Source organism: Chlamydotis macqueenii, chromosome 5 (assembly GCF_036417535.1).
Source record: "Chlamydotis macqueenii isolate bChlMac1 chromosome 5, bChlMac1.mat, whole genome shotgun sequence".
Classification (NCBI taxonomy): Eukaryota; Metazoa; Chordata; class Aves; order Otidiformes; family Otididae; genus Chlamydotis; species Chlamydotis macqueenii.
Genome location: NC_141560.1, coordinates 24791057 through 24806158, shown reverse-complemented (window position 1 = coordinate 24806158; position 15102 = coordinate 24791057). Strand labels below are relative to the sequence as shown.

The 15102-nt window shown below is 39.4% G+C and overlaps 1 protein-coding gene across 4 annotated transcripts in view; it reads right to left on the bottom strand.

Annotated features, from left to right (window-relative positions):
- Positions 1-15102, bottom strand: part of SPTLC2 (serine palmitoyltransferase long chain base subunit 2) — a 77571-nt gene that overhangs the window by 44340 nt on the left and 18129 nt on the right. For all 4 annotated transcript variants that reach the window (XM_086749393.1, XM_086749394.1, XM_086749396.1 and 1 more), the window contains 6 exons: positions 12806-12960; positions 11576-11724; positions 11121-11245; positions 5547-5640; positions 2763-2868; positions 1703-1922 (listed from right to left, as the gene is read on the bottom strand). In XM_086749393.1, coding sequence (XP_086605519.1) covers positions 1703-1922; positions 2763-2868; positions 5547-5640; positions 11121-11245; positions 11576-11724; positions 12806-12960 — 849 coding nt within the window. The remainder of the gene's footprint in view (positions 1-1702; positions 1923-2762; positions 2869-5546; positions 5641-11120; positions 11246-11575; positions 11725-12805; positions 12961-15102) is intronic.

Genomic DNA, 15102 nt, shown 5'->3' with positions numbered 1-15102 from the left:
ACAAGAAATGAACAGCTGAAGAGTGAACAACAGGGACATGACAACCCATACTTATGTCACAGGGCATGAATGTGTGTTGATCAGAGACAAATGCCTACAACGGACTTGTTCAGTTAACACCACCAGCACTGGATTGCAACAAGGTGTTTGCATCACTGAAGCTGTGCACAGGCAGTGTTTCAAGAGTGTTTAACAGTGGGAGTATAAAATAAATGAAATAGTGGGGAGCAGGATGCATAGGTGCTTACATATCATCCTCAATATAATTTTTTCCCCACAAAAGTCACCAGACAAGGGAATAAGTCAAAATATTTTCTCCCATTTATCAGCACAATATAAATAAAGCAGTAGGTATAACCAAAGAGTGCAAAAACCTCAGCCTACTCCTCCTGCATTTCCTACTTAAACACACCTGCTACAATTGTCAGAAGGCAAAAAAGAGTTCATATAGGAGAGGAGGACCAGCACACCATAGATCTAGGCTGCTTGATCTTAACTGTAACAAAACTACTCTAAAATACCGAGACCACTCCAGCAAAATACTATAAAGACCAGTATGAACACCAGAACAGATTCTGCCTTCGGCTACCATAAAGTTAATAATGATGGCCCTGTAGACAGTACAAGCTGGAAACATACTACAGAAATATGCGGAAGCATTCAATTTTATGTTACCATCTGCCTGGAGTCAGAGTTAAACGAAAGGAATTTGTAAAGGGACTTTGAAATAAACTAGGTAAGAAGATTTAAGGCCTCTTACCTCTGAAGCAATCCTTCAAACAGCAGCTAAAACACAGTTGCTAAGGACTCTTAGCTGCTTCACCTTACGTCAAGGGAGTTAATCTCACTAGCTCACTACCTTTGCAAAACGATTAATAGGGGCCTTTCTTCTGAGGAAGATGTCAGAATAATTTTAATCAAACTACAGTAAACTCCCAGAAAGGAGCATCTGCAAGCCCCATCTCCATTTGGACGGGCAGAAGTAAATGTCACTATTGGTATCTAAAAAATTATTGTCCTGGTAGGAAAACAGTATCATTTTACTCTCAAACAAAGCTTAGAAGCCTGATCTGTGAGATATACTTGAGGATATGAGAAATGGGACACATGCAGCTGTCTACACCATCCCTCCCAGGAGAGGTTTGGCACGGGCAACACTTTCTAGCAGTACTTTCCAGTAGAAGAGAGTCAGTAGCTTAAAAAAAAAAAAAAAAAAAAAAAAAAAAAATTCAAAAAAAAACAAACCAAAAAACCCACCAAACCCAAAAAGGAAAGAAGTGTCTTTTTAGAAAGCAAACTGTTCGACTCTAGAGGAAATCAGTTCTACCAGACTAACCTAAGAAGGGGATTTTCCTCCAAAGAGGCTGAAAAACTTCAGCTTTTGGCATTTTTCCTGCAAGTGTCATTAAATCAACATTAAGAAATCCCTGCTTCCTGGCTCCTATCAATTCCTAAAAAGATATTACACCTCTACTGCACATTCTGCAAACCGAGATCATCGCTGACCACTTGAGAACTATACAATTACAAGGTATTTTACTAGACTCTTCTGCATTGCACCGACTTTCACTGTACTAGACAGTATGCAAAATTATGAAACAAACAGACAATCAGAGTACTTGATAAACAGATTAACTTTCAAATGCTTAGTGAAGGACTCCACCACCAGCCTGAAACAACCACGAGATTCCCAGCTTTTTACCTTCTTGCCCCCAATGTATCCTCCAGCAGCTCCAAAGCTTTTGGTGAATGTTCCCATCATAACATCCACATCTTCAGGACTGAGTCCAAAATACTCCACTACACCCCGGCCACTGGGACCTAGGGCACCTATACTATGAGCCTCATCAAGGTACAGATAGGATTTGTACTTCTTCTTAAGGGCAATCACTTCAGGCAAACGGACTATGGATCCCTCCATACTGTTGAGAAACAGAAATTCAGTGTAAGTTGATTTAATGGTTGGGGCCTCCTTATACAGCCTCAAGTCACTAAGCTTTCTTTTCTTCGCTCTTTCAGTAATTATGAACACATAAGAATTGCTGGACACATCATGTTCTGCAGAGATGAAAGATGACTCCCTCCTTGCAACTGGTGTCCAGATCTTTACTTTCTACCTGTTTAACATCTCTGGTATGCTGACATGTGGACCAAACAGTAGCAGCAACAGTTAAGTTAAGGCAAAGGAATACGTTCAATGACAATCTTATAAATGAATTATCTTGTTTTCACTTCCACCCTAATGTCAGTATTCTGATCTGACATCTACTTACCTGCTGGTTTTATGTTTAAGAACTGACTAGGCTGTCATTAGTAGCACTCCAAAACACCCAATTTTGTGCTGAAAGTCACTATGATCTAAATGTCTAACACAGATAAGCCTACTACATGGTCCTACTAACTCTCAGCAAAAAACATTCAAATTTTGCAATTCCATTCACACTAGCATCATCTAGCGAGCACAGAAAGAATGGAATGGACGAGCAATTTAAGACCTGATCTAAATGATCAGTTTGGATTAACTGATTTCTACAATCTAATCAGGATGTGAGAAATACTGTAATAACACTAGGTGCAGCTACAGTACTAGTAACAGAAAGTCCAGGATGTGAGACATACATAGCTCAATTTAATTTGCAGGTGAGATTAATGAAATAACTATGAAGTGACAATATTCATAGTTTGATTTGACAAAGGAACCCAAATACTAAGTAGCTAGATCTCATGTGGAGGGTCTTAGGAATATAAAGAATAGTTTGTACCTGTATATGCCTTCCACCAAGATAAGAATTTTTTTCCAGGGCCTCCGTGTACGAGGTTGCCCATGCACAATAGCATCTTTGAGCAGCTTCTCCAGGCTTTGCATATCTGCACCAGAAATTACTGTTAAATGGTACCAAAACAGCTACTAGCTTGAGCTTTGACATGACTAAAGACAGTAATACTCCAGAAATGCACAAATTGCTCCAGTGTGGAGGACAGACCATACATAAGTCAATAAGCATGGGCTTCATCTAGCTGCAGGCCCAGAGATGAGATTAAAGGGAATGGGTGACTGTTTGAACTCTGAGGAAGAATTTTGTCATTCTAAGCTAAAAGCACAAGCCAGAGCATTAAGCACAAACAGCAAACAAGGAAGGAAAGAAGTAGAGGGGTGGGGAAAGAGGGAGGTATCTCATTGTGAGGAAAAGAGAAAACAATTTAGATATTAAGTGTGTCCTTGCGGATGGAAATAACTCAATAAAGAGCAAGCAAGCTCAAGGAAAATCAACTGAAGTTAATCAGAAGATAGACCAGAGTGCAGGACAAGAAGGGAAGCAAGTGTACTTTTTTATTACTTTGTTTAAAATTGAAGGGACTGGAAGCATGGAAGAGGAAGCTACTAAACCAAAAACAGAAAAGGAAGAAAAAGAACCACAGCTGTAGGAAAGAGGACAGTGCTCAATGTATCAGAAAACAGACAGATGAAGTTGTTAGTAGCAATGTACTCTGAAACCTTAACAGCTTTGGCTATGAACACTTGACATGATCCTAAGAGACCTGACTAATATGAGCAAATAAATACACATTAAATCAGCCCTGAAAAAATATCTAAGGAAAGGAGTGGGGATGGGAGTAATCAAACCATAAAAGCTAAGGTAGTGAGCAAAAGACAGATAGAAACACTAGGACATGAAACAGAGCACAAACAATCATGAAAATAGGATTGGTAGACTAGGACAGCAGCAGCAGTGAGATGAGCTTGTTAACTAGAACAAGACTAGAAATTATACAGCAAAACAAGTCAGTTAATGTACCGTTAGAAGACAGCTACTGTTCAGAAAAAGATAAAGATGAAGAAATCAGCAGTGGAGTCCCTGCATCCTACAAATCTCTCAAGGAAGAACAGATAAGTTTAGTGCAGTGAGGAAGAACAATGGAATATAAGCTTCTGCTCTGATCTCTCAAGAAACATGGAAAGACTGGGAACTAGGTCTGACCTTAACAAAAAGGTTAAACTACAGAATGAGGTAGAAAAGAAATTAAAACATTGCACAAGGATTTTAAGGGAGCTTTTTCATTTTTTTTCCTTAATTTCTAAAAAGTAGAATATGAATGAAGCCATTAACAGCTCAGGAAAATTAAATTAACTAAGGCAGCATAAAGTATAACGAGTAGGACTGAGAACAGATACACAACTATGAAATGAACATCATCTTGGCAGCCAAGATCATTGCTTGCATTTTGCCTTCTAACTCTAATCTGCCACTCCATTCTCTTTCACAGATCTTCACCGTCTATAAGGTTTCTAGAATATCCTGCAACCTCACCATTGCTAGTATGTACCCCATTCCAACAGATCATCTACTCTTCCGCATCACATCAGAGCTTCAAAGTCCTTCTCCTTATACCCAGAACTATGTTTGTCACCAGTGTTCTCTGAAATTCTGGAACTGGATGCAATGTACGGAAGTATGTCTATACAAATACACAAGTTGATTGGAAAGCTTTTGTGATCTTGCCCAGCAATTAAGATTTATGAAGAAATAAGAAAAAAAAAAAATTGAAAAATCACTGAATGTTAAGGTAAGCTCTACAGTACTGTAAAGAAAATTATTCAAACAATAGAGAAAAAGAAAAAGAGAACACAAAAGAAACAATAAGCACAGCAGAGGATCCACTATTAAGTAGGACAAAGAAGGGAAAATAATGGCAGCCTCCCAAGCTTCGCTGTCACCACTATATACTTCAAAGAGAGCAAAAGAGTCATCATGATCTTAGAGACTGATACTATAAAGAGTATTAGGAGCAGCTGAAGAATGAAAGTAGTGGCTTGACAAATTAAGGACAACCATGTACCTCTTTCACTGAGAGTAAGAGAAGAAAACGCTAAGTATTTTTAATCTGAAAGTTATTTTAAATAGCTCCTTTGGAGGAAGCTGAAAGTAGCAAAGTGAAAATTCTGTGTATTTTGGAAACAAATACTTAAAACAAGTAACTATGAAATTAATCTATGCTTCACATCCTAAAAATTCCTTTTGTACTACATTGTTGCAATGCATAGCTGTCTAGTTTAGCGAGGACATCTGCATTCGTAAGCTTTTGTTACTGTAGGATCATGTCAGCATCTGGTCCTAAAATTAACCTTTCTTATCCCCCAAATTGTAACCTAGACCACTACAAGATTGCATTACTACGTGATATGGACTGTGAGAATAGTCTAACCATGCTGAACTATCCAAGTAGCAAGAAGCCATGTTAAAACACTAGTGCTCCTACATTTGCCAAAGGGCAGAATGTTCCTCTTCATGTGCAGAAGACGTAAGCCAGAACAGCTTCAGGATAAAAACGTTTTTAGTTGAGACTGAACATTTATTAAATAAATAAAGAAATAAAATCCAATTCAGGATTATTAAATTGTCAGTAGCAGCAGTCTTCTGACCTTTCAGGTAACCAGCAATTGATTTCCCTCCATGAAATTGGATTTCCAACTATGAGAAGATAGAAGAGATTGTGTCTGACCTATAGCATCTGTAGAAAGGCAGAGTCCACCATCTGATACTTACTGTTGTGCTTAAAGATTCGAATAGTTGCTCCTGACAGTCTTGCTCCAAGCACTAGTGATGCATGATTCAGTTCATCACTCAAAATCAGACAGCCCTGAATTAGAAGGGAAAAAGAGGAAGATATTGAAAAGATTATGTTTCAGACAAGCTTATAACACCTTTCAGCTCTGAACCGCTTAGAAATCATTTAAGAAAAAAAATTAAAACATATTTCCAACATAAATGCAGCTAGTCCAGGCAAGACTTGCAAAGAAACAATTTGCAGCCTTAGGATGGCAAATAAAAATACACAACTGCTGTTAACCTGTTAACTGAACCAGTTAAGTTTCACTTTCCCCAGTGTCCTGCAGCTGAATCTGCCTGAATATCTCATGATGATGATTAGGAGTCATCCTCCTACACAGCCAGGTAAAACAGAGAGCAGAGCAGCTTGCTACACTTCACTCAGCAAGTCTACAGTGGTGCTAGGAAACAGGCCACTGTACTCCTAGACTGAAGACCTTATCACAAAGTTGCACTACTTCTTACATTAGGAGGTAACCACTGACTAAACCCACCTGTGCTCAGTGGTACCAAAGGGATTCATTTTCTTTAATGAACAGAACTATTAAGTACTTTGTAGATAGAGTTAACACACAAGAGACAGGAAGTGGAAAACAAAATTGCAGAGTGAAATTGATAAGTTTTCTGAAGCCATTAAGTATTACATTGAATTTGTTTGCTTTTTCAAAAAAGGGAAGATATATCCTTGGAAAAGTATCAAAATAGGATATGCCTGTTCTGAGAGCAGAAATGATTGCAAGTCAACAGCTGATTTGCTGAATATTCAGTCACAGTGTTATCGCTGCAGACTAAAAGGAATGCATATTGAGTGATTAGTTTGTAAGAGAGTGATATTTCTAAACAAACCTGGCCCACTCCAATTACTATGCAAATCTGTTGCAACTCTAAAAGTTACTTTGTTAAGTTAAAAATTCAGAAAACATGTCAAGATGCTGAAGATTTGACACTAAACACACGCTTGTTCTATGTTTGTCTATTAACAATTGGTGGAGGGAAGAATCAAGAATATTTATGCTCTGCAGTGAGAGTTACTAGAAGAGACTGAAAAGCGTGACCTACAGTTACAGAAGGAGGTGTCACAGACAAGAGGAGTATTTTCTCCACAATATAGGAAGTTTAGCACTAGAACTGCAAGGTACCTAGAAATATTCTACATCCTGGGAAAGCTCAAGACTGCTTTTCCCCAGAAACAACACTAAATCTCAAGTGTTCAAGCTGCTGTTACAAGGATTCACACTGCATATTTCAGAGACTGGCATAAGAAGCATGGAAATCTCCAACTAGCATTTGCTTTTTGGAACTACTATACCAGACAAGGAATATGTATATTACGTCAGACGGCATTGCTGTGGAACACTAGTGTATTGAAAATGTAATATAATAATCCAGTACTAGTATCCTTCTTAAATGGCAGGAAGTAGGAAAAGTGACAGATCAAAAAAAAGTGGAAGAAGAGATTAATAGTCTAGAAGGATCTTCTCCATGAAAACAAGTATGAGCTTTTGGTAGAGAAAGAAGATTTAACAAATCGATGAGCAGCCTCTTTTTACCCTTCTGTAACAGGAGAGGACATTCAATTAGACAAATTAAATTAAAACTGACGAAGAAGTAAAGAGTCTAGTATTGTTTGGCACTAGCAAGAGGGCAAAGGATCAAAGAAGCCACTGGTACAGTACAGCAATCACTGATTATCATATCTAAAACTGAGGGCTGCTGCTATTACAATGATAAGACTTCAGTTGCATTTATCAGAAAACTTACATGTAAGAGAGTATCCAGGAGAAGACTAACACTAATTAGAGATTACACTACTGGTATCAAGAAAAACATATTCCAGTGAAGATCAGACTTACCAATGCATCCTACAAAGCAGACATGGACACTGAAGTGAATGCCACATTTTATCACAAAGTGCTGCATACATGTATTGCGTAATTTAGTCCTGAGCACCTAATTTCACAAACAAACTATACATGAAAATTAATTTGTTTTCTTACATCCAAAAAGAGATCTTTCAAGCACTGTTGCTTTAACTCTATTACCTAGCCTCTGTCCATTCAGAGGTATGATGAAAAGCTCTGTGCTAAAGGCAGTACAGAATGCTGTTACTAGCTAGTTATAGTAACTACATTAACGACACTTCAAAACAGCCAAGTTTCAGAGCCTAGCTTGCCCTCAAATGGTCTAACAACTTCTGACTATGTCATCCTTAAATCTCACATTATCTGTGGCTGAGACTCAGCATACTTTGCAGTGACTGTACCAGGCAGCTGACAACTTGGCTGCCAACAGCGGGTCTCTCCAGCTGAGAACGGCCAGGTGCAGAAAGACCTGTTTTTAGTGATGCTTTAACAGTGCTGAAACACAACTTTCAGTGTACACCAACTATACATATTTTCAACATCTGCTTAGTAGAAGCTACTGCTAACAAGGCATAGCAAATAAAGATCAAGTAGGTAATGACACGGGAGTCTCTGGACGGTACTGAGGACTCTATCAAAGCATTGCCAAATAGGCTGTGCACACACAGCCAATTGTGTACTGGGTGGTGCCAGAATTCAGGATTTATGCGAGTCCTTATTTGTAGACAATGAAGAAATCAGAAGTGCAGTGGGAAGCAATTTCACGCAGCCAAAAAAAAGCATTTAGTGAATATTCTGAACTGCAAAATGGCTCATTTAACAAGAACCCTCTTCTTCAGAAGAAAGCATTTTCTGTTTGGAGTATTCACCTGAGTATAAGGGCACTTCTAGTGTTATGAGGCAGAAGTTTCTTACTACCTTATTTATAAAGTACACAAAAAGTAAGTATGCTCATTACTAACACAGTACAGACTGCTGCATCCATTTATGAAAAGAGTAAGTTTAGTAAACGTGCAAGTTATGTGCATGAAAATATGTATGTTACATGCCTTAGAATTTACTTTTCAAATTCTCTCAATGGTTTTAAAAACTATTGAAGTTCAGATGTGAAAACTAAGGAGCTGAGTAAGGTATCTCAAGGGTATTCTCATAAGCTATTAAAAATATCAAGTGAGATCCAGAAAAAAAGATGAGTAACTTCGCAGTAATGGGCAATTTGTATTGACTTACAACAGACAGAAGTCTACTTAAATGTACCTGACCCTGTGCGTTCTGAATCCAAAAGGTCTCAGAGAAATAATGAATAATTTTTCTGTTGAAGAAAAAACCAGGGAGATGTGGGAAGACCAAGAACAGAAAAATACAAGTAAAAGACATGTCAGGAGTAACATATGTCATTCAAAATCATACCACTGCAGAGGTATTTGTCTCTAGAAAGACTGGATTTGAAGCACTGAATTTCTCTTTGGCATCAGACCCAAAAATGTCTTTCATTATGGAAAGCATCTGATATTTAAAACTTTACAGACCAAAAGAAAAGACTCATTATGTAGACAGTGCTGCTTCACTGTTACAAATAAAATAGCATGCGGGAAGACAGTACAGCTAGTCAAGAAGAGATTCACCAGGAGGAAGAACAAGGCAGCAATTTTATAATCTGTAGATATCACAAGTGGAAAAACAAATAAACGGAATAAAGGGAAAACAATTCACTACACAAGGACAAAGAATTCCAATAGGCTATTAGTATTAGGCTAACCGTGAAAATTTTTCAGAGAGGAAACAGTTCCAGTACTTGCACTATTTTACTCTAAGTAGCAGCTAAGAGAACACGTATTTTGCATCAGAAGAAGCAAACAAAGAGCTCTTTTCCATTTCATTTTCCAATAACTAAAAAAAAAAAAAAATGTAGTTTGAGATGCGGGACACTCAGGCTCCACTGTGTACTGTTTTCTGGGGCACACAGTAGACATTATCAGTCTTTACATTTGACCTTGTTTCTCTCAAATAGTTCTTCTACTAGGATTTTTCTCCTTCAAAGGAAGGATTTTTCAGCTTTTACTCAAAGATAATAAATTCTGTATGTACCAACATGCAATTCAGCTTATCTGTGTCCCACACTGACTCAGCCCCTTCGTAGCGTCTCAAGAGCATCAGAATACCTTCATCTAGTTGGTCTGTTAATCAGCCACTACTTCATAAACTAATGAGTAGCCTGATGTTCTGGTTTTATTTAGTGAGGTGGGGGCTGTGGTGGTAAGAAGCTACTAGAAGTTGCTCCCCTTTGTTCAGTGGACCAGGCCAGGCCTAGGGCAGACCCACTGCTGGCCAAGGCCAAGCCAATTGGTAGCAGAATGTTCTGTGATAACGTCTCTGTGATAACATACTTAAAAAGGGAAAAACAGGAAAAAAAAAAAAAAAAAAAAAAGGAAGAGAAGATGTGAAACAGCTGAGCGGGGGGCAGAGAGGGGGAGGCGCGAGCCTCATGGGCCTTGCAGGCCTCACCCTCTGGCCTCCTGCCAGGCAGCCGACTGGGCCCAACTCTGCCCAGCCTGGCTGCAAGAAGTGGAGAGGAGATGATATCTGAACGAGATGTAAAAAGGATCCTGAGAAGCATCTGCCAGCCTGTTGTGAAGAACTCTTCTTGTGAGAGGAACAGGTGCAGACACCAAGGTCAGTGAAGAAGGAGGAAGAGCAGTAATGTGGCTCCTGGCCAAGATTCCCCTGCAGCCTGTGGTGATAACCATGGTGGAGCAGGTTGTCCCCATGCAGCCCATGGAGGTCCACAGAGGAGCAGAGATCCACCTGCAGCCCGTGAAGGACCCCACACCAGGGCAGGCAGATGCCTGAAGGAGGCTGTGGCCCATGGAGGGCCTGCTGGGACAGCCGTTCTGGAGGGACTGCACTCCGTGGAAGAGATGACCCACGCCAGAGCAGTTTCACAAAGGACTGTAGCCCATGGGAGGGACCCCACAACAGAGCAGGGGAGGAATGTGAGGAGTTCTTCCCTCGAAGAGGAAGTAGAGGCATGAGGCGATGTGTGATGAACAGACTGTAACCCCTATTCCCTGTTCCCCCTGTGTCATTCAGGGGTAGGAGGGGTGGGGAGAGGGGAAGGTAGTAGAGATAACATTAAGCCCAGGAAGAGGGAGGGGTGGGAGGAGGTTATCTTGTTCTCTGTCTCATTATCCTGCTAGTTTTAGTAATAAATGAATAGTTTTCCCCAAGTCAAGTCTGTTTTGCCCGTAACAGTAACTTTAAGGATTTCTCCCTGTCCTTACCTGAAACGTCAAGACTTTTTTCTTATATAATCTCTCCCTATTCTCTTGGAGGGTGTGGGGAGTGAGAGAGAGACCACGTAGTCTGGCCCCGACTGAGGCTAAACTACAACACCTGACGAAGCAAGCTTTAATATGCTAGGCTGTCTCCTACAAAGAGGGCAAGATCTCGACTGCTACTAGTCCCATGGATGCTGCTTCACAAAAAGATTTTTGCAAAGGTCAGAGATGCGTACTGTGACCTATAGTTTCCATAAAGAATATCTGCAGGGGTTGCCACTGAAAAAAACAAAAGCAAACAAGTAGCTTTTAGGAAATCCAACCAGTAGAATCTTTGTTAGATGAGTTTTTGTGAGTGACTTAAATCATACCTTGCCAACTAAAGCAGGAATGTTCATAGAGTTGGTTGCAAACCCCATTCCATATGCCATTGCAGATTCCACACCTAAGAATCTGGCTACTAGCTTTTCCAGCTCCTCATGTTTGTCCAAGTTTCCTGCACATAAAACAAATAAGAAATTCAGAGTGAGGAGAAGCCTTCACTATTGCTGTAGTCTACAAAAAGAATTTCCACTAACCAGGCTGCTCTTTATCTAAAGGCCCATAAGAGAACAGTTTAAAAAATACATATGAAAACATAAGTGAGTCAACTGCTGTGCCGTGTAAGCAAACCCAGTAAGTCAATTTGTCTTCACTAAAGTAAAAGCTTCTTTACTGATCAGTCTAAAGTTCCAAAGCTGGAACAAGTCATGTTTAAAAGACCTGCAATCAGATAACAGACTTTCAAACATACATTCAGGGAACATTCTATCTTGTTCCAACTTACCCATCTCCTGTCTAGTGCTGCACACCCCAGCTCCATACTGGGACAGAACTTTAGCTGCTGCTTCTTGGCAAGTCCCAGCCTTCTGTGCAAATCCAAGGTAGTTGTAGGAACCCATATTAATAATGTCCTTTATCACTCTCCCTGTGTACCTGTGTTTTAAGAACACCACAAGTTAGGACATCCAGAATTAAAAAAAAAAACAAAAAAAACCCAAAAAATTTAAAGATTAACTACACCAGAAAATTACTTCAGTTTCCTAGAATATACACTGAAAAGTTAAAAATCAATAGAATCAACCATTAAATTATTACAGTATTGCCCCTCACCATCAAACTGAAACGATCAGTGAAAAATATGCTTTCCCTATCTTCAAGTCTCAAATTAGTTCCCAGAAGAGTTTACATTAAAAAGTAAAATTGCTATCATATCTAAAATTGCTTGAAGCTTCTCAAACCATTTGTTGTTTCTCTAACATGTCCCCTCTGCATCCCAGGAACTACAAGTTTCTTTTCAATTACAAAATAAGACCTCTAGATCAATTAACTTGGCAGCCCCTCAAGCAGGATATCCTCTAACCACAGAAAGGAAACACATCTGGCACTGCTGTACTAACAGTACGTGACAAGGAGACTAAGGAAGAAGTTTAGTGGAAAAAAGTTTTAATTATTTTGCCCTTGAAAGCCAAAGAGAGACATGACTAATCTGACTAAGTACTGTGCTGCAAAAAAAACCAATTCACTTCAAACTTGGGATATGTAATTTCCAATGTGTAAAAATCCTTGCCATTGCATTTTTTATTCTGTTTCTAAAGACTACTGCAGTTCTGACTCAAAACAATTGTGTAAAATTCAGTTTCAGGCAGCAACGTTCACTTTAAGTCTCAGGACTGATTCTAAACTAACACAAAGTCACAAGTAGCAGGGCAATCCAAAGTATCTACTCCAGGTTCTGGTAATCACACATAGAAGTATTAATTTTATTATAGGCATATGCCCATGAAATCTTAACACAGTCATGAGCCTCAGTAAGTAGCCAAAAGATTACACACAAATATTCACCTTGGCAGCTAGATGTGTGTTTCAAAAGAGCAAAATTCATTAATTCAAGCTGCTGAAAAGCTCAAAACAAACACAACTCACTGCTTCTTTAACCTCATAGCCTGCAACTTGCTCTTACAGACCCTCTACTTAAAGATAGCTCTTAGAAGGCTTTTCTTCAATTTAGACTCACGTGAACGTCCAGTTATAGTCATGGGAAACTCTCTCCATCATGTCCACTTTGGCCCCCGGCACACTGCAGATTGGACGATTCCAGCTGTCCCGAATGCGCATGTAAAGATTTCTGTTGTAGAAATTCTCAAAGTCCTGGTACAATGGGACAAAGTCCTGAAACACATCAAAACCATTCAGAGTGAAATGAAAATATAAACTATAGCAAAATAGGAATAAGAGTAATAAGTTATTTCTGTCATTTGAGTGTAATTTATAAGTGGAAAAAAAAAAATCCAGAAAACTCAAGAGAAAGTTAGAGTTCTTCATCACAAGCCCTGAAACCAATTCCACCCAAAGTGTTTTTAATCCTGGAAATCTGTGCCAATGCAAAATTATTTGAAGGTGAGACAGCAGCAAAACCGAAAAGATTGCATCTAGCAGATGGATTTTGCACCAGCAGATTAATTTCCAGACTTTTTCAACCTGCAAATCTACCATGCCTCCAAGACTTCCTGAACAGTAGGTGCTTATTCGTACATAATTTAAGTAGCTCACAGAATCTAAACACCATCAACCACAACTAGAAAAAACAATCATGGCATTAGGTCACGCTTCATGTCAGAAAGCCTCACAGAATTCTACTGGATTGGAGAGGGAGTGCTGAAAGCAACACAGAAACTGAAATGGGAGCTCCTAATGCCACAGCGAGGTCTTGTTCTCTGAACTCAAATGGGTCTTGAAATACCTTGGCTCTCCTTCCAGCTCTTGCTGGGTAGCTGAGGAGAGCATCTCTCCAAACAAACAGTAGCCTCCTTTGTGAGATGCACAGGCATGTAATCTTTGCAAGAGATTTGTATTCAGCCTTCAGAGTTAAGCAGAGCACAGGAACATGCGAGTTGCTTTTTGAGACCAACAGTACGCATTACTTTACTGAATACAGAAAGAATTTGAAAACTGAGGTACCCTGCTGTATTTTACTTTGTACACAAGAAATACATTTAGTATAGCAGCACTAACATTATTAGAGGTTACTGTTACAACTTTCCACAATTTTTTGTTCCGAATCCAAACTAGTAACCTACATTATGGCACCTCTCTTCTGCGTAGCTTATCAGCACATAAGCCCCAAAGAAACAGGATTTCTTTGCATGAGCATTTCCTGAATTCTAGCTTCCCCTAACATGTTTTTCAGGAGAAATAAGTGACTGTCTCGAACAGATAACACACAAGAATGCCAAACTAACTGTGACAGTAAGGACATCTGAGCACTCAAGAAAATGTTTTTCTGGCCTACTAACACTCCAAAGTCATGAGATTTCCTTATTACTATGCAATTTAAAGGCAGTTTGACATTCAGTAGTGATAAGAATGCATAATGCATTTGCCATTTCGGGGCGGGGGGGAAGCCTTTTTAATAATCTAGAAAAGGAAAAAAAAATATAATTTACGACCAAGGAAAGAGACAATATAGCATTTCTTTCTGTTTTTCACAGGAGAAATGCAAACATGGTGAGGGGCATTTTATTTTTGGTGACAGGACAAGCAAGACAGAGTTATCTGTCTGACCACATATTACGGTGCCTGACATTTATACCACTGAAGCAAAACTGGGAGCATTTATGCCAGCTTTTTAATAACAACTCAAACAAATAGGCACTGACAAGCACTTACTTAAAATGCTTGACTGCAGGAAGAGTACTTTTTTCTTTACCTTCCTATTTTAATGATTTACAACTTTGTCCTTTCAGTTTGGGGAAAAGGAACCATCTATGTCAACCCCTTCACATCCTCCTACTGGGAGCTGCACAGGAAAGACAGATTTCAAAAGTGCCAACTTCTATGTGAAATTGTTACACCTAAGCCCTCTTCTGATTTGCCTATGCATAATGACATGCCAAAGAGCTGCAACGGTATTAATTTTCATCATTTCAGCTACAGAAAAAACCAACCCAAATTCAGCCAGTGGTCACTCCTCCAGGGAATCACAAGTACGCCCTTTCTCAGCAAAGGCACGCAGTGGGAACAAGATTTCTACGAGCTAAGGTGCATGGAAGGGCAATTATTTCTTCCATGTTCCTCTACTTAAGTATAGTTCTGCATTATTTCACACGTATCAGATCTCCTCTGAAGATTCCTTGTCAAGAGAGGTTAACGGGGCTAGTACGTCAGCTAAAACAAAGCTGTAACCCCCTAGAAAATCATTAGTTTTCTGAAGTAACTACACAGCTCTATCCTTCTTTGACTTCAGTGTCTCACATTGTTCTAGACAGCGGGCTTCAAGGCTGAATCACTAACAAACTGTCCGCTTTTACAATG